The 24,376-nt window shown below is 35.2% G+C and overlaps 2 protein-coding genes across 2 annotated transcripts; one reads left to right on the top strand and one right to left on the bottom strand.

Moving 5' to 3' along the window:
* The first annotated feature begins 9,035 nt into the window (after nt 1-9,035).
* On the top strand, nt 9,036-15,924 carry LOC142611408 (putative ADP-ribosylation factor GTPase-activating protein AGD6). The gene is made up of 5 exons (XM_075783527.1): nt 9,036-9,195; nt 9,362-10,207; nt 10,306-10,395; nt 14,635-15,136; nt 15,425-15,924. The coding sequence occupies exons 2-4, from the start codon at nt 9,395-9,397 to the stop codon at nt 15,133-15,135; spliced, it is 1,404 nt and encodes a 467-aa protein (XP_075639642.1). The 5' UTR covers nt 9,036-9,195; nt 9,362-9,394; the 3' UTR covers nt 15,136; nt 15,425-15,924.
* Nucleotides 14,612-23,531, bottom strand: LOC142611407 (cation/H(+) antiporter 20-like). Its single transcript, XM_075783526.1, has 5 exons — nt 23,277-23,531; nt 21,978-22,991; nt 17,526-18,416; nt 17,013-17,419; nt 14,612-15,157 (listed from the first exon to the last, which is right to left on the bottom strand). The coding sequence occupies exons 1-4, from the start codon at nt 23,454-23,456 to the stop codon at nt 17,048-17,050; spliced, it is 2,457 nt and encodes an 818-aa protein (XP_075639641.1). The 5' UTR covers nt 23,457-23,531; the 3' UTR covers nt 14,612-15,157; nt 17,013-17,047.
* Nucleotides 23,532-24,376: the final 845 nt, after the last annotated feature.

The raw sequence follows: 24,376 nt of genomic DNA, 5'->3' as shown, positions 1-24,376 counted from the left end.
TAGGCTTTTTCCAGGCCCATATGTGGACTTGTCCTCAGGAGAAGCATAAAGCAGGCTGGACAGAGAGAGGTCCATTCTTTGTACAACCTGGGGCAAAAACGATGGTTTAAGGGAAATATAGGCCCAAAACAAAAACATTGTGTACAACTATTAATCACAGCCATTTGTTCTTTTACCTACTGAGATGGAAAACAAAACAGATTTATGATCAATATGTTTGAAATCATCCAACTGCACATAGGCAAAGTTCCTCGGAATTAAAAATAAGAATAAAAAAAAAATCCAACTGCACATTCTACCATTTCCTACACAATATAAATTATTAGATTCAAAATAAGCATGTGAGTAACATTTTTTTTTTTTGGAGTAAAAAGAGGGGATGTTTTATTAAATTAAGTAGTAGTTACAGAAGTTGGTCCATTAGTCATCCTTGAACAGAGTCTAGTATTCAAGGATGTTAAGGAACATTCTCTGGGAGTGTTTTTTTTTTCTCCAAAAGATCCCATATATAAGAATTAATTACAAAAGTAGGACATTGTGCATATTCTACTAGGTTGTTTTTTTACATTACTCCTCTCTTGGTCAGACCATTTGCAATACTATTAGCTTCATGAAAGATGTGACGTGGTAAGACTGTCCATTTTCTACTTAATAGGGCCTTGCAATCACAAATTAATGGAGCCATAGCCAGAGTCATAGTCTCATTTGATGTTAACTAACATATCACAATTTCATAATCAATTTGCAAGTCTATAAATTTGTAACCAAGTTTCCAAGCAATTAATAAATCTTGTCTAACTGCCCATAATTGGGGGGGTAAAAGTGTTTGAATATGTGTTTGGGCTTTGAGCCTGATTAGTTGTCCGAGGAAGAGTATCTCCTTGGATGGGCCCAGCAAAGGCCCTGTGACTTGCTAAACGGTTTAAAGGCAGAATTCTGGAAGATCTATTGGGTAAAGATGTGATCCAAGCACCCTTTAGAAACAGAAACGTGTGAGAAATATCTGAGGAAAAAGCTGCTATCACCGCATTAAAGGCCCTGCATCTACCTCCCTGGCACATTAATGGAGAAATAACCTCCAAACAGTAAAATTCAGCCTTCCAGCTATTACTTGAAGACTTTAAGAAGGTGGTGGATGTGACAAGTATCTGGGAGAAAGATTTGTGTTACACGTGGATGAAACAGGGAAGAAGAAGAAGAATATAAGAAGACGAGAGAGGAAAGAAGAAGGGGATCTCTTCTTCTTGATTAAAAACAAAAAAAATTGTAATCTTTTGCTTAGAAAAAGAAATACTATACAAATTGTCCTCGGTTTACGTTCGAGGAGGTTTTTCTGTTACGTCCATCTATTACTTGCATAGACAGCGGCATTCTAGCCTGTTGATCAACCTTCCAACATCCCAAACCTAAGTTTCAAACCCATACTCTACAAATTTCATTGTATAAGGCTCTTTGGGCCTGAGCCTATCACTTGTTTTTGGATCCGAGTACAAATTGTGAACTTACACATAATTCTGCAGCATTATTTGTGAGCATGTGAGTAACATTTGAACATCCATCTCCCATAAAATTTAATAAAAGAATTGTAAGATTGAAGTATTGTACTGTGATATGTCATAGTTTCATTTCCGCATCATTTTCATAAATTTATAATATTTTTTTTGAATTTTGAAATTTATAAGTTAATAAGTATCATGATGTGCCACTAATGTCCTTTTATTTGTTTTTAAAATAGAGAAGGTGTCTATTTAAAATATTATATACTAAAGGTGAGTATGATGTCATGTCATTAAAATTAATTAAATATTTCTTATTTTGAAATAAGGATTTTGAAAAAAAAAAAACACAAAACACTGTAATTTTCTTGCAAAATATAGAATTTTCTTAAGATTTTGAGTGTAACATTTAACATCTCTATGATATTGTTTCCGGTGTAAACTATTAATTTGTAATACTTATGACTTAACCCCCTAAAGTTTTTTTTTTTTGGGTAACTTAAAACCCCAATGTAGTATTGGCTTTATGAAAATGCGGTTTTAAAATATAAACAAGTCATCACATGAGAAATTTACTACTTATTTTTATTAATGATTTATAGTTTCCACATAGAACTATATCACATTGAGGGTTAAGTACTACACTCAAAAATTTAGAGGAGCTTTTGTATTTTAAGAAATTGCATGAGAGTTTTGTGTACTTTTTCCTAAGATTTTAAATGATGCAGCGTCGAATATCATAATTTGCATGCTCTTACTTTTCCTGATATATCATTATTTAGAATGGGGATACGCTTAAATTGCACTTTTTAGCTTTCTGGCTATCACAGAATACCAAATACCCATCTTGCCTTACACCCAACCTGAGGAGAAATATCTTCATTTCACATTAAGCCCTTGGAAATGGAGTCAAATGAGTTAATTTAAGTCAATCGGATGGAAAAATATATTTAAAAAATTCCATCGATCAAAAGTTGAAATGCTAGCATGAATACTTGTTTGTTAAACTTTGAAAATCGATGATTTTTTTTATAAAATATTATCTTCTGAGACACTCTAATCAAAGTTGACCAGTTTGACTATGATTGATCCAAGTTTGAAAAAAATGATCAAAGTTTGATCAAGATTTGACAAAAAATCAAACCGTCTGATGGATTTAAGCTCCGTTTGTATTGCGCGTTCACGTTAACGTCTGCGTCTTCCTTCTTTCTTTCTTTTATTTATTTTTCTTTGTTCAGCACCTTTTGCATGAACAGTGCAAATAGGCAAAAGCTACCATGTTAAAAAAGTGAATAGTGTTGCAAAAATTAATTTTTTTTATTGTTTTTAGTTTTTAATTTTCAACAAAATAAGTGGTATCCAAACGCACATTAAATTAATATCCATATTAAATTGATGCAAAAAAAAAATTCCCATTAAAATGAATGCTCATGGGGGCCAAATCAAACTTAATTCTAGTGAAATATTGCAAAAACATTAATAAATAAATAAAAATTGCCCAACACTTATTCATTTTTGTTCAAGTGTTGCTAAATTTGATCGTTGACTTGATCATGATCAAACGATCTCGGATGCCCAAAGTTGATACATCGAGAATGACAAAACTGTAAATACGTTGAAAGCTAGAAAAAGAGGCTCGTTACACACTACTGGAAGGGCTCAAGTGGGTTTGGCTCCCCTCTCTTTAAAAAACACTCCCATTTTTTAACAATGTAAAGACACATAACGTATGGAAAATCTGATGGTTTTTGAATAGCCACGGCAAATATACAATTCTCCAATTTAATAAAAATTACCCAATACAAACAAACTCCTTAGGTTCTGTTTGGTTAAAAGGGTGGAAAAATGAGAAGATAGAAAATGTTGAGAGGATGAGAAAGTGGGGGGATGGAAAATATTTAATTTTTCCTTATTTGTGTTTGGTTGGAGGGATAGAAAAGTGGAAGGATGAAAACTCTTTTGTATAAATTTGCTCTCATGCCTCTATTAGATAAAAAAAAAATTGCACACTATATTTTTATTTAAAAATTGTATATAGAAGGACATTTCATTTTTTTTAAAAAAAGATGACCACAAGAACCCAAAACAAATGAGGGAAAAAAATAAAAGAGATTTAACAAATTAAGAAGAAAAAAAAAGAGAATGTGAAAGGAAAAAAAATTGACGAACACAAACAAGGAAAAAAAAACCTGAACGTTAACAGATGAAAAAAACAAAAAATAACTGGTGAAAAAACTGAAGAAGTAAGATGAAATTACAGACTTAAGAACTGAATTGAAGGAGTAACAGATGAAAAAAAAAAAAAAAAAAAGGTCTGGATTAAGTCCAGTGCTTCTAGTGCACTGGACCCGATCGAATAGTAACACATGTCCAAAAACAGACACGTGTCACAATTTCAACGGGTCCAGTGCCACTAGACATGGACCAAACTTCCTCCTCAAAAAATAAAAATAAAACAATAACAAAAACCGTATAAGAAATAATGGGAGGAAAAGACAAATTAAATAAAGAAATTGACAAAAAGGCAGGGTGTTTTTGTCTTTTAGCAATCAACATTTTTCATCTATTTTCTCTTCATTTTGGAGAGAAGTTTTGTGTGAACTCGAGTGAAAAATGCATGGGCCTCACATAAAATGTTTTTTTTTTCCCCTTCTCCTAACCAAACAACACACAAATCAATTTTCTCTTTTATTTTATTTTTAAAATTTTTCATTCATCCTATTTCACCTCTAAATAAACACACTCTTAATCCTTATGTTCTTTGCTTCCCCTAGTCAACCGTAGCTAAAATACAATAAAAAATTGTCCTACTAAAAACCTATTGAGGCAATGAAAATTCAAGAAATATCATATCATTCCAATTTTTTTAGTGAAGCCTATGACAATTTTTCTTGCCGTCAAAACCCTATGATTTGATATCATGATTTGGTTCGAAATCCAAGTTCCTTGAGGATTTTAAGAGGTGTTTCATCGATAAGTTTTTCATTCCCATTGTTCTAATTTTCTGTTTCTTTCTTTTTTGTATTTGTTAAATTTTTCTGCCGAGTGTTTAACTGATCTCTAAGCAAATCATGAATTCTTTAGTACTCTGTTTGATTTGAAATGCCCAATATGGTTCTCACTTCTTTTTATTTATTTATTTTTCATTTTAACTTTTGCTTTACAACCTGTGAATTAATACTCTATTTGCTTTTGAAAAGTTTTGTTATATTGCATTATCAATTAACTAAGGAATAGCTAATTTGACTTCCACATCCAATAAATATATATATATATATATAAAAGAGAGATTTTCAACCTATAGTATCTACTTTTAATAATAGTTATTTATCATCATACCAAAACATTAATCGGTTTTTGGTGTAGACGGGAATTAAATCTTAGATCTCTTGTTCAACTATGAGCGACTTTACCAGTTGAACTAATTAAAACCCACTTTTTTATTTATCTAATTGTGTATTGTTGTGTCTTATATCATATCAATTATTTTTCCTTAATTATTTCACTTATTACCACTCTCAATTTGGATGTGACTTCTTTTGCAATTGGAATGATTTTGTCAATTTCTGATAATATTTCTGTTTTTTGGGTTCCTAGGTTGTGTAATCAGGCTGCCCACTCCTTAGCTAAGTGGTGCTTATCTTGTAATTTTTTTGGATCTTTTGGTTGTGGTTTTTGGCCTGACTGTTTCTCTTCCGTTATTTTGGAAGAGGTCAGAAGGGTGTTGTAGTGCTTTTCTCCTCTTTAATAAAAATTTTCTGTTCATCAAAAAAAAAGGTGGTCTTTTTTTTGGTTTAATTTTTCGTATGATTGATGGCTTGATTATATAAAATAGTAGGTTGTATTTCTTTATCATTGTTGTATTAAGAACTTATAAATCTAGTATTCTATTACTTACTTTCGTTAGTTTTATTGTTACGTCACCAATTGTTTAATAATTATATGACACTACTTTGCCCATTGCTTGGCTTTTTATTTATTTATTTATTTTCTGTGGTTGATACTTTAACTCAACAACAACACAAATTTATTTTTTTTCTTTAATTTGGTTTTTAGATTTCTGATTGGGTGTTCTCTTCCCCATTAACTTACTACTATATTTAAATGGTTATAGAGAATGATAAACAAATACATATTCATAATGATAAAAAGGATGATATTCAGCTTGGATAATGGAGTCTGACTCAAATAGCATTCTTAGCATTTAAAAAAGCTTTTAATGGCTAAAGAATCTACAGTTTCTTCCTTACTTTTGGACCCTTTTAATCTATAAAAATCTGTAAAGCACTCAAGTTTCTTTGATATAAAAAAAAAAAAAAAAACACTCAAGTTTCTGTAGCCATAGGAGTTTTCAATAATTTTGATTTGTCCATGTTTGCTCCCTTGAAAGTCTGGAATTAGGAATAGTTTTATCAGGGATGTTTGGTACATCATTTTAAATAATAATTTTCAGTTTTAAATAATATTATATGTTTTTTAGATATTTTTTCATTCACACGTATTTTTACACATGTTTTCAAACAATAATTTTCAGTTTTCAAGTATATGTATCAAACGCCCCCTTAGCTTCTAAACTGCTCATAAAAAAAAAAAAAAAGTTAGCTTCTGAACTTTTGATATTAGATTTATTGGGTTTTTAGTACAAAATTAATTTCAATCTCTTCCAAATTTAGAAAAATTAGAATGTAGGTGATTAAAAAATGACATATAAATTTTTGCATTACAGTCTGAATTTTGATTGTTCTTTGTTTGAATCAAAATTACAAATAATGCTTCTGTCAGGAACTCAGAGTGACTCAAAATTTGAGTTTTTTTGCATCATCACTTGTCTCTTGCAATTCCAAGTCCTTGCTGGCAAGATTTCTGACAAATTTCCTTATGGCAAGTTTGCTATTGGTTTTTTGCAGTCGACAAGCAAAATCTAGTAAAACCTCACTCATTTGTTGCATTGGCTTCTTAGGGCATATATGAATGTCAAACAGAATCAATTGGGATGAGCTAGAAGTTAGGTTCTTAGATAAGTCTGAGTTTCAAATTAATGGAATCACGTATTAAAAAGATTCATATAAAACCTCTATATGAATCTTTTATTGGCATGTGTCATAATTTTTATTCATATTCAGATTTTCCTTGCCATCATGCAATTGCAAATAAGTAAACTTCGTCATTCTATGGATTGACAAGTGCAAACCAGTGAGGATTTTTAAATAAAAAAAAAAATACTCATAATTATGGTGTCCAGCATGCAAGAGTTACGATCACTAGTGGCATGTTTGGATGTTTAAAAAAGGAGGGAGAGTAGAGTAGAGGGAAGGGGAGTAATTCAATTACCTTGTTTGAGAGTTTTTTAAGGAAGGAGGGGGAAGGATTTGGAGGGGTTTGGAGGGGTTTCAACTACCTCCAACCTCTCATTTTTAATTCCCCCAAATTGGAGAGATTTGGAGGGAGAGTAGAGCACATAAAATTATTTATAAAGTAAATTACCTAATTTACCCTTATTATATTTATAAAATTACAATGTTAAAAACAAGGGGAATGGCTAATTACTCCCTTCCCCCTTACTAATTATAAAAACATCCAAACAAGGTGGAGGGTAATCATTCTCCTCTACTCTCCTCCCCACTACTCCCCTCCCCTCTACTCCCCTCTACTCTCCTCCTTCTCTAAACTCCCAAACATGCCATAGGGGAGGGAGGGGGGCAGAGGGGCTCATGGCCCCCCTTGGGTTTTGAAAAAACCCTACTTCTTTTTGTAATTTCTATGAAAAATAAAAATTTTATATTAGTTTTTATACATTGACCCCTCCAAAGAAAATAGTTTGGCTTCGCCATTGGTTATAATTCTTTTTATTTATTTATTTATTTATATTTTTGATGTGGTGTTCTTACTTCATGTGTATTTTTTTGTCTTAAATTCATTGGTGTAGAAGATAGGGACCATATGGTGAAAAAAACATATCTTTTATGTTAGTAAGTCAAATTTTGTATAATACATTTTTCTTGATTACGAAACTAAATCCACAAGCTACATTATTTGCTCAAATTCTTAAACGATACTATAATAATTTTTTTTAAAAAAAAGAGCCAAAGTTGTCTGGTACTTTGTGAATCCTAAAATTCATGTTAGTAAATGTTTTGTCAGAAATAATTTTTTCCTTAAAAATTTGAGTGACATGAGTTTGTGCTAAGATTGTCATGCCCTAACTCCCAACTAGGAAGATATTGTCCAAGGCATATGGCTAGGGATGTGCAACAACCCACTCAATTCGCCTAAACCGCCAAACCTACTTTGCTCCACTCCGCCCTGTATAGATATTATATTTCTTTCCAAGCAGGTTGGGCGGGTTCAATTAATAAAGTAGCGGAGTAGGTTAGGTGGCGGGTTGATTTTTTTTTTTTTTAACGCAAAGACCCAACCCTATCCACATACATGTCTCATATTAAATTTTAAAAAATAATATTTGAATTTTAGTTTATAACACATAACTAAAACTAACTTGCATAACCCCTACACACAACCTTGTGGGAAAATGCCATTTAACATTTTCCTTACCAATTTTGTTCTTCCTCATGTAACATACAACCTTGTGGAAAAAAGCCTCTTATTAGTTAGAGTCCAAGGTAATTCCATATAATGTGCATAACCTCACCTTAACTAGGTGACGTGGAACTTAGCCAAGATTTAGTTTTCCTGCACCTCACCCCTCTTAATCCCAATTGGAAATATATTATTGGCTTTGGTCACACAAGCTGCACCATTTTACTTGTCCTAATGTGATAGAACTTTGTGGGAAAATGTCTTATACCAATTAAAGTACAAGATATTATATATATAAGGCATATAACCCCACTATCAATGTGGGATTAAGCCAAGATTTGGTTATCTCTTATCTCACCTCACTCAAGAGGTTTTTTTAGCATTTTTTTTTTTTGAGTTCTCACAAAAATTTTAAAAGAAAGTTTAAGGGTAAACTACATATTTAGTCCCTAACCTTTACACCATATTTCAATTTGGTCTTTAACCTTTCAATTGTGTCAATTTGGTCCTTAACCTTTTAATGTTGTGTCAATTTAGTCTTTGCCATTATATATTAGATGAAAATTGTTTACATAGCAAATAGCCAAAATAAAATTTTAGTTTATTATCACATCAACAGAAACTAATTTTTATTTTGGCCATTAGACATGTCATTAATTTTCATCTAAAAGATAACTATAAGGATTAAATAGACACGATAAAGAAAGGTTAGGGACCAAATTGACACAATTAAAAAATTAGGGATCAAATTGAAATATGGTGTATAGGATAAGGACAAAATACGTACTTTACCCAAAGTTTAAATATAGAATAAAATAATGACATCAAAAAGTAAAAAAAAAAATTCTTAAAAATTTACACGATACATTATTGTGATATCCAAAAAAAAAAAAAAAAAATTCTATTCTTAAATGGTATTTATTGGAGTAGAAATGACATTTTGACAAAAAAGGTTTTCTAAAACATAAATATATATTTTTGGTAACGAATGCGTAGTTACCTACCAAAGACAGAAGAGAAAAATGAAATTTACTTAATTGAGTTAATTGCGCAGCAGCAGCACCTGTCAATCGAATTTAGACACCAAAAAACGTTGTTACAAAACTAACGGTGTCGGTGATCCCCAATTGTCTCCGATAAAGCAAAGCTCCAAACAAATCAGGTACGCCCAAACACCTCTCTCTCTCTCTCTCTGTGTCTCCAACGTATATGTATATATAACTCCCAATCTCAGACGAAAAACTTTCCAAAAAGCTTTTTCTCTCCATTTCGATTCATTTCTCTTTCTGCTCTGATTTTTAAAATTTTTTTTGGATTCGGTTCGGCAGGATCCGATTTGAGAACGGACGGATCGGACCCGAATGGCGGCGTCGAGGCGGCTACGGGATTTGCAATCGCAAGCGGGGAACAAGGTCTGCGTGGACTGTTCGCAGAAGAATCCGCAATGGGCGTCGGTGTCGTACGGCGTGTTCATGTGTCTAGAGTGCTCCGGCAAGCACCGCGGCCTCGGCGTCCACATCTCCTTCGTCCGATCCGTCACCATGGACTCCTGGTCCGAGATCCAGATCAAGAAAATGGAGTCCGGCGGCAACGAGCAGCTCAACTCCTTCTTCGCTCAGTACGGGATCGCCAAAGAGACCGACATCGTCACCAAGTACAACACCAACGCCGCCAGCGTTTACAGGGACCGAATCCAGGCCCTCGCCGAAGGGAAACCCTGGCGGGATCCGCCGGTCGTGAAGGAGGGCACCGGATTCGGCAAATCGAAGCCGCCGTTAAGCGGTGGCAGGAACGGTAGTTACGGGAGCAACGGAAGCGGCGGCGGCGGAGGAGGAGGAGGAGGGTGGGATAGTTGGGATACCGACGATGGATTCAGATCTTCTAGCGATATGAGGAGAAACCAGTCGACGGGCGATGTTAGAGGCGCCGGCGGCATGGGCGGTGGGCCCGTGAGATCGAAATCAACCGAGGATATCTACACGCGGGCGCAGTTGGAGGCGTCGGCGGCCAATAAGGAGAGTTTCTTTGCGCGAAAGCGGGCCGAGAACGAGTCCCGCCCCGATGGGCTTCCGCCGTCGCAAGGCGGCAAGTATGTCGGGTTCGGATCCACACCTCCTCCGCCTTCTTCCCAGCGGAATGATGCTCAGGGAGATGTCTTTTCTGTTGTTTCTCAGGTTTCATTTTTTTTTTTTTGCCGTTGATTTATTGTTTCTATTGGTGCTGAGTGCTTTGAATTGATCTAATATGTTAATGCTATTGGTTTGTTTTGTAGGGGTTTGGTAAGCTATCTTTGGCTGCTGCTGCCGCGGCGCAGTCGGCTGCCACTGTTGTCCAAGCTGGTACAAAAGAGATCTCTACTAAGGTATTTCGAATTGGTTCTGTTGATAATTTGATATATGATAATTTATCTGTATTTATGTGATCTCTAATCTTGATGTTTAGGATTGTAAGGCATCCTTTCAGGAAATTAAAATTAGAAAGAACTATGAAATCTAAAACAAAATATTTTTGTTTTTTGGCTGATAAATTAATTACAGATTTTTTTGAAACAGGGGAGGTGTAAAGCGCATATACATAAGAAGTGCATAATGACCCACACAATTAAACTAGGAAATTACAATGATTAATCAAATCCAATAAATGTCAATAAAAATAATCCTGACCCTGCTGTCCATTCTATCAAAGTTTTTATTTTTATTTTTTATATATTTTTTTGAATGGACATTATAACAAATATACGAAGAATGGTAATTTCAAATCTAAAATGGTCCTTTTTTTTCCCCAATGCTTCTTGCATTCCTTTCTATCTGTATGCACCACATCTAACAATGAGGAATTGCCTTCCAAAATAGAATTGCAATGTATACTTCCCAAACCTCACAGCCGGTCCAATAGAGAACATAATTAATGTTTTTTAATTGTGTTCCCATTCAGCTCTACATTGTTGAAAGTACAAAACTATACCACTTCTGCTAAATGTGCACATAATGCAAACAAAAAAATCACCCTTTCCAGCATGCCTTCTCACCTTTTCTCATACTTTGAGACATAACCCAATGTACTTCAAACGAAGTTAAGGAAAATAACCACAATGGACTAGCGACATCGCAAGGTAAACAAAATACACTATTTGTAAAGAATTACATTTGTTGTCTCTTTTTGACAATCTAAAATTTCCATCTACATGGAGCTGCATCATCAGTTAAGACTTCAAAAATTAATACTATAACACTTACTTTGATGGCAATATTTTCCAATTTGCAGTATCTCCAACAAACTACTAATTGCAGTAATGTCCCCTCTAAATTAATGACATGATTCAAATAGCTGCCTTTGACCATTTAGTCTAATGTAACAGAGATTGAAGGAAATTACCCATTTGCATTTTATCTTGCAGTTTTGATCTTGATTATTGGGAAGGATCTTGTTAATTAGGATGTCCGAGTAAATTAGGGATAAAAGGAGAGAGATTGAAGAGGAGGGATCAAGTGAGGTGAACCAAAGAACAGTGCAACTACTTTCTTAGATGACAACCTAAGATAATTGTAAAGTTTCATAGACATCGCACTGCCATATTGGTGGCCATGTCAATTTACAAAAGAGTTTGATGTATGAATAGGTTTTCTCTTATAGTAACAAGCCTGTGAGTAGGGCATAATCATGTGTTAGTGTAAAGAATCTTCCCCCATGCTGCCATCCAAGCATAGAAAGAGACCCTCTAAGGGGCCTTGACAGACACACCAGATACTCTTCCAAGGAGAAGCACTGCACAATTCACCCGTAGTGCATTGTAGTAGGAACGGACAGTAAAAACACCACTCCCCTGCAACCTCTAACTCAGTCTATCACAACCCTCTCACCTAGGGGTGTTAGATTGAAGAAATTAAGGAAAGTACTTGCGGGAGTCCAACTTCTAACTTATCCAAAAAAAGAAGAAGAGTCCAACTCCCAATCATTGAAAGCTCTTTGAAAACTGACATTCCAACTTCTTTTTGTCTCCCCTTCTACAGTATAAATAAAATTGATGCAGGGAAAGTAACTCTTATAACATATAACAGGTGAAGTATATGTACCTCTAATGAGATGTCTTTCAATTTCACTGACCTCATGTGGACACAGCCCACTACTTTGTTTTCCTATACAATGAATCATGGATATATATATATATATATTTTTTCCCCAAAACACATCTGTTACCAATGAACAAACTTATTTGACTTGTTTTAGCTAGTATACTTAAATTTGGGTTACTGAACTGGAAGATAAAGCCATTTAGTATTTGTCATGTAGCCGAACGATGAGATCTGCAGTAAACAAGTCATTTTAGCCTTCTTATATTTGACACTGTTGCCAAGATGGCTTCCATTCTTGGCGACACCAAATGTCCCAGGCACTCAAGATCACATGATCAATCATTATTTGGTCAGTCTTTCTTATCAGATTAATAAGAGAGGGTATGAGGGAGGGGATTTGGGACTCTTGACTAAACAAGTGTTGTTGATGTGTGACTCGAAGGGACTGAGTATGAAGAGAATTGGGGCTGATTTGGATGACATTCGCCAAGAGTTGCGCATACCTGAAGTTGGTTGTTACTAATATCAGTGGTGGAACAACACTAAAATTGTGACTTGGCAATGATGGTGGTTGTGTCACTTTGGTAGTGACAGTGAAATAGGCTGCCAGGGGATTAGCTAACCCTATATTTGTATGGAGGGAGATGTGGGGAAGATGAGAGGAGAGGGCAAGATGGCTAGAATGGCAGAATGTACTGAATTTTAGTATATTCTAGCTAGTTTCTCTTCTACTCTTCTCTTTTCTTCCTCCATCTCTCTCCATTCCAAACATACCATGAAGGTTAAGAGTGGGGAACTACATTTGATGTGGAATTGACAATAATTGTGATTGTATTTTAATATTCGCCTGGGGATTGAACTAGTAGTGAAAGTGGTACATCTTTGGTCGCTGGTTGATGGAAGTAATGGTACCACCTTTTTTTTGGGGTTGGCTATTTAGTAGGTAGGCTTAGGCATGTTTGGTACACTGAATAGGGATTACAAGAAGAATTACAATCTTTATTACTGGCAATAAAATGTGTTGTAATGGAATAACTAAACCTATTTATACGTTTGGTTGTGAGTTGTAACATTAGAATAAAACTTAAGGTTTATTTTAGTAAATATCTTACTCATACAATTATGTTTCCTTTAAAATAATATTTTTAAATTTGAGAGAGAGATGAGTTATTTTTTTTATGATTTTATGATTTTTATAATTGTTACGTATATATGGAAAGCTTGTTTATTTGAAAATATATTAATTTTAGAAATTATTGCACCTACTAAGGAATAGCTATTACAACCCTTTTAGTTATTCCAAGATTAACTTTTTATATGGAATGACTATTTCTTGTAGTAAAAACATTAGCAAACTAAAGAATAATTAAATCATAGGAATAACTATTACATTACAGTATCCATTATAGTCTACCAAACATGCCTTAATAGCAAAAGACTAGGATGTAGTAATGGTGATGTATGGGTAATTTACAATTAAGTTGGTGGATTGATGGGAATTATGTGATGATGGAGATCAGCTGTGGTGGGTGGGTGTGTGTGTGTGTGTGTGTGTGTGTGTGAGAGAGAGAGAGAGAGAGAGAGAGAGAGAGAGAGAGATTTATCAAATTACAAGCTGTTGATGGATAAACCCTCTGAGACACATGTTGTGGTAACTAATAATGTACGTTCCAATTTCATTTATTTTGAGTATGGTTGATATTTAATATTGTTTTAACTTGCACATTTATCTATCAAGCCTTTGTATGGATCCCAAAAACATGGTAAAATGGAAATCATGTTGGCATTTAAGTATATATTAATGTTTTTCATTTTTTCCCTCCTTATTGTGGTCATTAAGTATGCAAAAGAAATATAATTTACTATTTATGTATCTTAAGCTCGTGTTTTGCAAGGTTAAGATATTCAGATTTGCATTTGTTGCGGACAACACACCTTATGGGATTCAGTTTCTTATGTAGTTGGATTAGTTTAGAATTTCATTTTATTTTGAGTTCAGATAGGGATTAGTATTTGAGATTGTTATCAGCTGAGAGTTTAATGGACATGATCTTTTATTCTTGGAAGCTCTATAAAAAGGCTTCAGGTGGTTTTCTTTTAATTAGACGATTGATGAATAAAATTTCAGATTGGAGATTTTCCAAACTGTTTTAGTGCTGATTCCTAAGTTTCTTGCTTGGTGTTGATTCCAGCCTTAGCAGGGAACCCTAAGTGCTGATTCTTAGGGTTATCTTTTTAATTTTTGTTATTTTCATCTTCCTTTCGATATTATCCTGCATCAACTTGGTATCAAAGCCAAGTTTCGATCTTGGGACCCATGGTTTATGGACCCATTATGCTTCCACACAATGTATAATCAATACTATGTTGCTTAACATGAGCACATTTTTTTTGGCTGCTGCTCTTAACCTTGTTTGTTATAGTTATTGCTTTATCTGCCTCCCCCTCCCCCCTTTCTACTATAGATTTTAAGGATGGACAATATATGAAATTAGACAACAAGGTGCATGAAAAAACATTTATTACAGGTGAAGGATGGCGGTTATGATCACAAGGTAAATGAAACTGTAACTGTTGTCACTGCAAAGACATCAGAGATTGGACAGAAGACGTGGGGGATCATGAAGGGGGTCATGGCAATGGCTTCACAGAAGGTTGAAGAGTACACTAAAGAAGGCATTAACTGGAAGACTGATAACTGGCAACGAAATGATAGTGAGACGAATGGATATTATCAAGAGTTTAAACAGGAGAACAAAGGATGGAATTCTTCACCTGGAGGAGGGCAGTCGTCGTCAACTGGGCACAATTCTTACAGTTCAAGTTCTTGGGATGATTGGGACAGCAAAGACAATAGGAAGGAAGAATCAACAAAGGGAGCAGCATCTCATAACAGTGATGGTTGGGCCGGCTGGGACGATGCCAAAGATGATGGATATGATAATTTCTACCAGAGTGCCTCAGATAAGAAAGCTGTTGGTCACAATGGGAAATCAGATTCAACTTGGACAGGGGGAGGATTTCTCTAAGGTTAGTACACAATGAAACCTCCTCTCTTATTTTTTCCCTTCATTTTTTTTAAGGTTTTTGATGACTCGTTCAAAAGGGGTTGTGTCTTTGAAAGTACTTTATGTATTTACAAAAATCAACAAGGGGGGCAAATTAGATAGCTTTATGTGAGAGTACTGAGAAACATTGTTTGTGGAGTTAATATTGAAAGTCATTCTGGACATGTGACAATTATTTGTTCTTCAGTTTCATTCTTGTTTTCTTCCATTTGTGCTTTATTTGAAACTAAACACATTCTTGTCTGGCCAGATGGAATCATTTCACAATTTTACCAAATTCTCGGTTTTACCCGTATACGGTGGACAAAAATTATAGTAGTGTTCAAACTAGTGACTGGCAAGGGAAATTCCAAAGATGATGAACATGAAAATTAGAATTCAGCTGATGGAAAGTTGGTTGTGATTGGGTCATATCCCATGTGGATAGGTGATATGCTTTTCCAAGGTTAGCATATTTCAGCAAGTCTCTTCTATTTTCTTTTATGTTTAAATCTTTTAAAAGTTTTATGTTATTTCTGGGGGACATCTTGTCTGTTTGAGAATAGTTTATATCTGTACAACTGTATTCAGGAAAGGGTAATTGCCCATTCAAAAGAGGACTGCTGTCTGTGTGTGAAGAAACATTATTTGTTGACTTGAAAGTCCAAAAGTTGCTTTTGATTTGTAATGACTAATTGTTCCCTCAATATCTTTTGCCTTGTGTGTTTCATATTGAATTTTCGCAATAAGAAGACATTTTTCCTTTCAAAATTTCATCGAAATTGTACTATGTGGCCGGTTCAGATCTTCAGAAAAATCCTGGTCTACATTATTGGTAGACACTTTTTTTTTTGGGCTTGTTCTCAAATTGATGGGAGCTAAGATAATTGCCAAGAAACAAACTAAGCCGTAGGAGAGGCCAACAGAAAAAGGTCAGGTTAAAAATGCTCATGCCCTAAAGGTTGTCACCAAAGAGCTTAGCTAAAAATGAACTTTGAGCAATTCAGGGAGTTCGGGTTTTGGTCCGGCAGCTCTCTAAAAGGGGGTGGCGTAGAGGCACATCTCATTATCTGCTGTGGGACATGGTGAAAAATGAATATGTGACTTTAGGCAGTCTTGGTGTGCGAATGGCACAGCTTGTAGCATATAAATGTGGGGACTATAACTATTACATCCTTTAAAATGTTCTCATCAACTATGTTGGCCAATAGTTTTAAACTGTGTAACCTTGTTGCCATGTCAACTTAAGTTCTGATGCAGAAGTGTAGAAGAATATAGATAAAAGGGTAACAAAAACTTAAACAGAACGTATTCTAAGCTTCACCACCTAGAATTTGCCTAGAAACCTTAGGCATCACACCACCAAACAAAAGAGGGGCTCATTATCAACTCATAAAATTCTTATTCAAAATTCTGTCTTTCACCATTACGGGAGTCCTAGTTTTATAGGGTACAGGGATTTCATCAATAGGGGGTGAAGTTGCCGCACATCAAGCTGCAAGATTGCCACACATCAAGCTTGCTTTGAAAAACAAAGTCAACAGTTTCAGCTAAGCATGCATTTACCATCCACGCATACTTCCAAATGAAATAAAAAAATGAATGCTCTTTTGACTTTGGTGCTCCTTCCATCAAGTTCGCTTTCTCAACTTGCCCCCAAATGTGCCAGACTCCAATTCCTGTATTTTCCCTTCCATTTGGAGTCTGAATCAGTTCACGCAGGATTGGAGTTTGTTTACAAAGAACTTCATTCAGGTGTCCTTATTCTTTCAAATAACACAGAACCATGAGCATATTTTCTAAAATATATATATATATATATATATATTTTATTATTCTTTTTTTTTTTTATTATTTACAAGAACTACATTTAGAGCGTCCGTATTCTTTTTGATCACACAGACGGTTCGTTATTTGTGATTGAAGCATCAATTGTTGTTACTTGCTTGTCCTGGACCATCCTTGACATAGCAGTCTTATCTGCATTTGGTTTATCCAGTTGTATGACCAGGACTGAGGGCACTATGCCACAGTCCGATGAAGCTAAAATGTTTCCAATGGGCCCCAACTCAGCATGCTCGATCTGATTCGCTGGCAACTCTGCCCCCATGCTTCTTGAGAATTGTCCCTTTCCCACAATAACCAACTCATACTCACTACTCTGGCCTAATTTTAACACCTCTTCTGTGATGTTGTCCACAACCTTCTCTTCGTACTTAACTGATTGATCACACCTCCATATGGCCATTGTAGTCTCATCCATCTCCTGGTCCAAGGATTGGAAAAAAAAGAACTTTAGTTCACTACACTGGAGCCCTCAATAAAGTTAAGAAAACTCTAAAATTAAGATATCACGAGGAACAGAAGGTCACCTTCTCTCTCTCATCGTTTATTGGGACAGTTGAGCTGCTGCTATGACTCTGCTTCAGAATCTCATCCTGAGCTTTTTCCAGAAACCTCAGAATGGTTAGACTAACTGCTGGATGTTCTGTCATCCTTCCTCCCAACTCTAGAGCCTCGCGATCATCAGATCCGCCAAAGAACAAAATGCAAACTCTTTTCAGTGTTGGGGAACTGGGTTCTGCCTCCTGCTTTAACCCACCGCCAAATCCACGGTCCACAAACACTGCCACTGAGCATGGTGCCCTCTTTAGCACACTCTGATTGACCATTCTCCAGCCATTGTTTACATTCTCCATAGCCTCTTCACCCTCCCCTCTCCAAAGTTTGTGGAAAGGCAATATGATCATCGCCACCCTTTTCTCTTGAGCTACATGGCAAATGTCCTCTTGCATTGTGGACAATGCCGAGATGGCTATTGAGTGACGAATATTGACACGGTTTACTTGGCCGTAGGCCTCAAAGGCGGCCGCAATTTGGTCTGGTGTTGCACCTCTGCAGAAGCGGTTTATGAAGGGAAAACCATTCTTTCTAGCACGTTGAGCCATCATGATGGAGGATGAGCGATCAGTCAGTTCAACAAGGTGCATGACATAGAGTTTGAGTGGGGATCTTTTGGGGTTACGAATTGACTCCACGAGATTGATGAGTGAGGTAACATTCTCAGGTCCATGGACACAAGCAAGGACTCGAAGCTCATCTTGTGAGTTCTTTGTGAGAGGCAATTGTCGCTGAAGTCGGCGATTAGTTTGAGAATAAATTCCACGCAAGGGTTTGTATATTGCCATGACTGTTGGAGTTGTCATGAATGTGGTAAATAGTGCCATGAGGACTAATATAGCAAAAATCTCGTCATTTAGAACCTGTGGAGCAATTATAAGATTTAACACACCAATAGTAAGTGTTGAAGCAGAATATCGTCAGTCGAGGAGGGTTCGTCCAGATGAATGCTAGTTGGTGGTAGTCCGTCCAGGTGATGACTGTATCACTCTTGCGAATAAGACAGAAGTTTCTTTACTCGGTCACCGGTGTGGTGCCTGCCACAACACCTCCGATGCCAAAGTTAGCACAAAAAGGAAATAGAGTTTTTATAAAGGAATTACTTTGTTTTTCATACAATTGTGTGTCCCCTTATGTGGGTGGTGCCTCTCCTTTATATACCTTTTTTTGGTGTCTAGCCGTTGTGCCATTAATTCCTGGCTTAATGGTGCTCCTGGCCGAGTAATGGTTCTTTAATATGTTTCTAACGGTCTACCCAGCTGGCATCGTAACCGCTCGAGGTATTACTGCCGGCATTGAATCATTTTGGTGCCCTCGTCAGTGACGTGGCAATATCTTTCTCGTCATGGGGGTATAGGTCGTCTGTAGCATTATACCCATCTGTAAGCTATTCTCGTCGTTCCCATCAGTAAGTTATTGGCAAAAGTTAAAAAAAACATTGAAAATTATTATAAGGAAAAAAAAAAAGTTTATTGATTGGTTGGCGGTTTGTGAACCCTGCAATCATCAATTGATAAGGTTTTGTACTTGAATAGTTCTTGATAGATAGATTTTTTTTTTTTTGGTTAAAAAAAATTATAAATTCTGATGATAATAGACCGGATTTTTTTTTAATAATAATAATTATTATTACATATTGGCATCCATTTCGGCCTATCCATCTGATGTTGTGGTCTCGGTTTAAGTTGAACCTACCTATTTTGTTATGGTAGTCACCAGTCTTCTTTGTATAATCAAACCATTTTAGCAGAGATATTTGCCACTTGGGACAAAAGCAGAGGGATATGAGGAACAGAATTTAAATTTTCAACATGCTATATACTTTTTTTTGATAAACATGTTCTATACTTCTACGCTTATGGAAAAATTACATTTATATGGCAAAGTTACACAGAAAATAGAAAAAAAAAGTTGATAATTATAAAACATGATACTGAAGTCTGAAGCATGGAGAGTATATAAATTGAATTGGGGGATTGTTAGTAATATTTTTCTTCCACCCTAATTATTGATGTATTAAAAAAAAATCTCCCAAATTTTTTAAGAGGAGATAATACTATCTATCTTGGAGGGAAGAGAAAAGACATCATATTATGAATATATTCTATGAATATGGAGGAAATCTTTTGGGAAGTGGGGAGGATACTATCCATCTTGGAGGGAAGAGGAAGTGACACCATATGAATATATGAATATGAAAATGAAAATGGAGGAAATCTCAACAAATAAAAGCCCTTTTTTTGGGATAATGGCAAGGAGCACAACCGAGAAAGCACATACGATAAGTTTTAAAAAATTCATGAGATTCACCATTATGGATGAATTAGACATATTATCATATTAAAACCTATGGTTCAAAGCATAATATGCATAACACTCGAAGACCAGTATACTAGTATATAGTGTCAAATAACCCTAAAAGAAACTGACCATGACCCATATACTTAATTTTTTTTATTTATTAGACTTTCAGGACAATTACCATTCCGTGATTCTCCATTGACTACTTCCAGTGATAAACAATGAAATTGAGGTGACATATAAAAAAACAAGTTGCCTACTATAGGGAGTCAAGTTCCGGTAATAATTGGTAGTGTGATTAACTAATAAATTGTTAAAAACTGATATGGTGGCTATGAAATTATACAAGGACGTACCAGTCAGCCATCCAATTATGGTCGTCGGGTGTGGCTTGATGATACATGTAGGGGTGGAGCCAGAAATTTTTGTTTGGAGGGGCCGATTTGTGTTGCTAATTTATTAGTCTATACAAACTTTCATACATATACACAAACACATGCATTTATACACATACACAAAAATTAGTATCTTTCATAATGAAACCTTAAATGTTTCATAGAATTAAATTAATCTTTTACCATCTTCCATAGTGAAATCCTCACAATTTTCATTTTCAATATAAGTTACCAAGTTGTCTACAATTGTGAGTAAAAAAGTTTCAATTGAATTAATGGAGTGTTCAAAAACATGAATGATCCAAAACTTTAAGAAATACGAGAACACAATTTACCATAAAAAATGAATTTGTGAAACAATACATTCTCTATAACTACTAGACAAATTGAAAATTTTTTTTAAGAACATTATTGAACCAACTCAAATAATTGGGGGGGGGGGGAAAGTCCCATTTTTGAGGGCTAATTATTAAAATATTAAATATTTCTATATAGTAAACAGAAAATTTAAAAAAATTTGGGGGGGCCATGGCCCCCACCCTATGTAGCTTTGCCCCTAGATACATGTGGTATTTATCTATTATCATCATGTGGCGTAAGGTCGATAAGTTTACACTGAATACATCTTTTATCATTTAGCAAAAAAAAAAAAAAAGTCCTGGGCATTGCCTCAAGGAATATTGGTTGAGGTATTCTCATCTTACTCTTCTTTTATCTGGTAAAAAATAACTCATCCAAAAATAAAAATAAAAGTTTGAGGTATATATTTTTTTGGACTTTATAAAAGGTCCCTTGTTTACAGATATTTTTGCATGTATGAGAATCTGATCTTTATGCTAATTATTGTAAAGTTAATTACATTATAGATAAAAAATTGTGCATAAGGTATCTCCAACTCTTATAATAATATAAATTGTATTTCTCCTTTTTTTTACTAATTAATATGACAATGACCAATTTCATGATTATTGACTAGCTATCTATGCTTATATTCCTTGAGTGACCCCCATTGAACAATTTGGCTCAAGTGGTATGGAATCCTTGTACCAAAGTGGCCTCGTAAATTAACTTTTAGATGATAGTGGCAGGCAAAATTTGTGCTAGATCTTAATGTATATATTGATGTATATCTATTTTAATACAATTAGCGAGAACTTTATGACTCGAGCAAAAAAGAGAACTTCATAAATTATGAAGAGAACCGCCTAAAAGTTGCTGATTCTCCTTGCAATGGAGAGAACCTGGATTAAATTTCCTCATTCCCCCACGTGTACTTTACAATTAGTACAAAAACTCATGAATTATGTATAAAAATATTGATAGGCATGAAAACCGCCTAAAAGTTTTTCTTCATCTACTTTGTTTTCTTAGGTTATTCACTTTCCAAAATTTGTATAGCCCAAACACAATAATCTTTTACATATAGGATTATGCGCAGACTTTCAAATAGAATGCAGAATATTATGTTAAACTAGGTCATTGAATTGAAAAATATAGGATTATGTGCAGATTTTAGGCACTAATTTGTTACTGTAACTTCTATGTTTATATAAGAATATAACACAAGCAAAAACTTGTTGCACATACGTTAATGCATATATCTTTACACGCAAAAAATCTACTAAAATCGTGACATGAATTTAGTTGCTGTATAGCATATGTGTAAAGGTGTATGTATTAACGTGTGTGTAATAAACATGATTCAGTATAGATATATACTTAGCTAACCTTTTTTTCCTTGCCAATGTTGAGAACAATAAGCTCCACCAAGCCCTTAGTATTCATGAGCACACCTAGCGCCAAGGAATCCCTGACAGGAATCATGCAAAGCATGGCCACCACAAATGTTCCTAAAATCTTCCCCGCACAAGCTGTGGATATCACAAGCACCAAAAGCCCCCAAGCCTCAGCCCCATATATTTTAGCTACATCTGTCTTCAACCCACTGGAAGCAAAGTAAAGTGGAAGAAGCAAACCCGACACAAAATCCTCAATCCTCTTTATCACTCTCCCAGCAAAATCACCACCTTTTGGAATCGTTAATCCAAAAACAAATGCACCAAAAATTGCATGTATACCAATAAGGTCAGTCATAAACCCAGACACCATAACCCCAACTAAGGTCAAACATATATAGGCTTCGTTAACAAAATCATGCTCGGAGGAACACTTTCTCGCGACCCAGTTCATGATTGGTCGGATTAGAAACAACATGAAAGTAACAAAGGCAAAACTGGAGATGAGAATCCAAATGAATACTAAGGGACTCTTGTGTCCACCTCCAGATATTGCCACAGTTGGGGCAAGTAAAATCCATGCAGCTACGTCGTTAAAGGCTGCAGCAGCCATGGCTGTTTCGCCTACTTGAGTTGTTAAGAGTTTTAGTTCTGCTAATATGCGAGCTAGGACTGGGAAGGCTGTGATGGAAAGAGCTACACCCATGAACAGAAGGAGTTGGCCGTAACCGACTATGTCTTCGCCGTGGATGGCTTTGCGGAGGAGGAATGTGATTCCGGCTCCGAAGAGGAATGGGAGGGAAATTCCGGCAAGTGCTATTGTGAAAGCTCGCTTGCCACTGCGGCGAATGGAGCTTAAATCGAGTTCAAGACCCACCAGGAAGAGAAAGAAGAGGAGGCCAATACTTGCTACGGATTCCAGTATTGGAGTGCTCCATGAAGGGAAAACTAGGTGGACGAATTGCTTGTTGCGTCCTAGTGCGGAGGGTCCAAGCAAAATTCCCCCCTGAAACCAGTAGCAAACTCATTAGAAAAGAACTCTGAAAAATTAAAAAGTCTATAAATAGACGCACATTTTTGCGCACACTTTGTTACAACTAGTACACATGTCAAGTAAAAATGATCAAATTATAATTTTCACAAGTACCAATAGTGGCTCTCATGTGTAAATGATGTAAGGCAATATGTAAGTCGTGTCAAAATTTATGGCAAAATTTGTTTTCATGGAAGAATTCTAGAAAAATTGCTACATGCATGAAATGGAAAAAAGAAATCTTTATTGGAAACATACTATGATTTCGGCAATGACTTTGGGTTGGCGGAGTGGTTTGAGGAGAAAGGCAAGGAAGCGACTGACAAAGAGGACTAAGGTGGTTTGGACTATTAACAATGGGAAGGCATAGTTTAAAGGATTATCACCTTGCCAAACTCCGTCCGAAGAAGTTTTAATGGTGGTTGAGTTCGAATGCATGGTTGCTAAATGAAACAATTAGATACTTGTTGAAGGGGGGCTCTTGTCAACAACTTTGGTGAAGACAAGTGTGAGATGTCTAGGGTTTTATAGAGGATTGGAGGAGGTATTAACTAGATATGAATTTATATGGGGGAGAAATGGAATCATGAAGACACATGGTGGACCATTAGATATATGATATATGATATATATATATATATATATATATATATATATATATATAACACGATAGTTTGTTATTTATATGGGCATTGATTTTCTGAGTGGGATGCAATAGGCACTCATGAGATTAAGTACATTATGGATTAATATAACACGATCTCTTTGAGGGTAAAAATAAAAAAAACACCTGTGGTGCAAAGCATAATATAGTGTCAAATTACCCTAAGAAGAAACTGACATGACTAACCTATCTACTATTTTACTACTTCATGATAAACGATGAAATTGTCGTGAAATTAAAAAAAAAAAAAAAGTTGCCCACTAGAGAGTGAATTCCCAGAAATTGCTAGTACAATATAAACACACACATACATACATACATATATATATATATATATATATATATATATATATATATATATTTGACTGTTATTGTAGGGTATATTGGTTGAGGTATTTAGTGATTCGAATCTCATCCTCAAATCAAAAGAAATAAAAATTCTTAATTGACATTGTACACTAAACAAATGTGTACAACATTATACACATTTGTTTAGTCTATAATGTAAATTTTATATTGCTAATACAATATAAATCTATAATTACCCAAAAAGAATTTTGAGGTATATATTTGATTGTTATTGTAGGGCATATTGGTTGAGGTATTCAATGGTTCGAATCTCGTCTGGCTCTTCTTTCATTCGATAAAAAAAAATTCCTCATCCAAAAATGAAAAGAAAAAGTTTGAGGTATAT

Source organism: Castanea sativa, chromosome 9 (assembly GCF_040712315.1).
Source record: "Castanea sativa cultivar Marrone di Chiusa Pesio chromosome 9, ASM4071231v1".
Classification (NCBI taxonomy): domain Eukaryota; kingdom Viridiplantae; phylum Streptophyta; class Magnoliopsida; order Fagales; family Fagaceae; genus Castanea; species Castanea sativa.
The sequence above is the reverse complement of the archived record's forward strand: the minus strand, read 5'-3'. Positions and strand labels throughout refer to the sequence as shown.

What these genes read in the sequence shown, in the direction of transcription:
- LOC142611408 (XM_075783527.1), top strand. Translation starts at nt 9,395, where the DNA reads ATGGCGGCGTCGAGGCGGCTACGGGATTTGCAATCGCAAGCGGGGAAC. An exon ending in TCTTTTCTGTTGTTTCTCAG is followed by an intron (nt 10,208 to 10,305) that starts GTTTCATTTTTT and finishes TTTGTTTTGTAG; the next exon opens with GGGTTTGGTAAGCTATCTTT. An exon ending in CAAAAGAGATCTCTACTAAG is followed by an intron (nt 10,396 to 14,634) that starts GTATTTCGAATT and finishes CATTTATTACAG; the next exon opens with GTGAAGGATGGCGGTTATGA.
- LOC142611407 (XM_075783526.1), bottom strand. Translation starts at nt 23,456, where the DNA reads ATGCATTCGAACTCAACCACCATTAAAACTTCTTCGGACGGAGTTTGG. An exon ending in ACATTGGCAAGGAAAAAAAG is followed by an intron (nt 18,417 to 21,977) that starts GTTAGCTAAGTA and finishes ATTGCTCCACAG; the next exon opens with GTTCTAAATGACGAGATTTT. An exon ending in TAAACGATGAGAGAGAGAAG is followed by an intron (nt 17,420 to 17,525) that starts GTGACCTTCTGT and finishes TCCTTGGACCAG; the next exon opens with GAGATGGATGAGACTACAAT.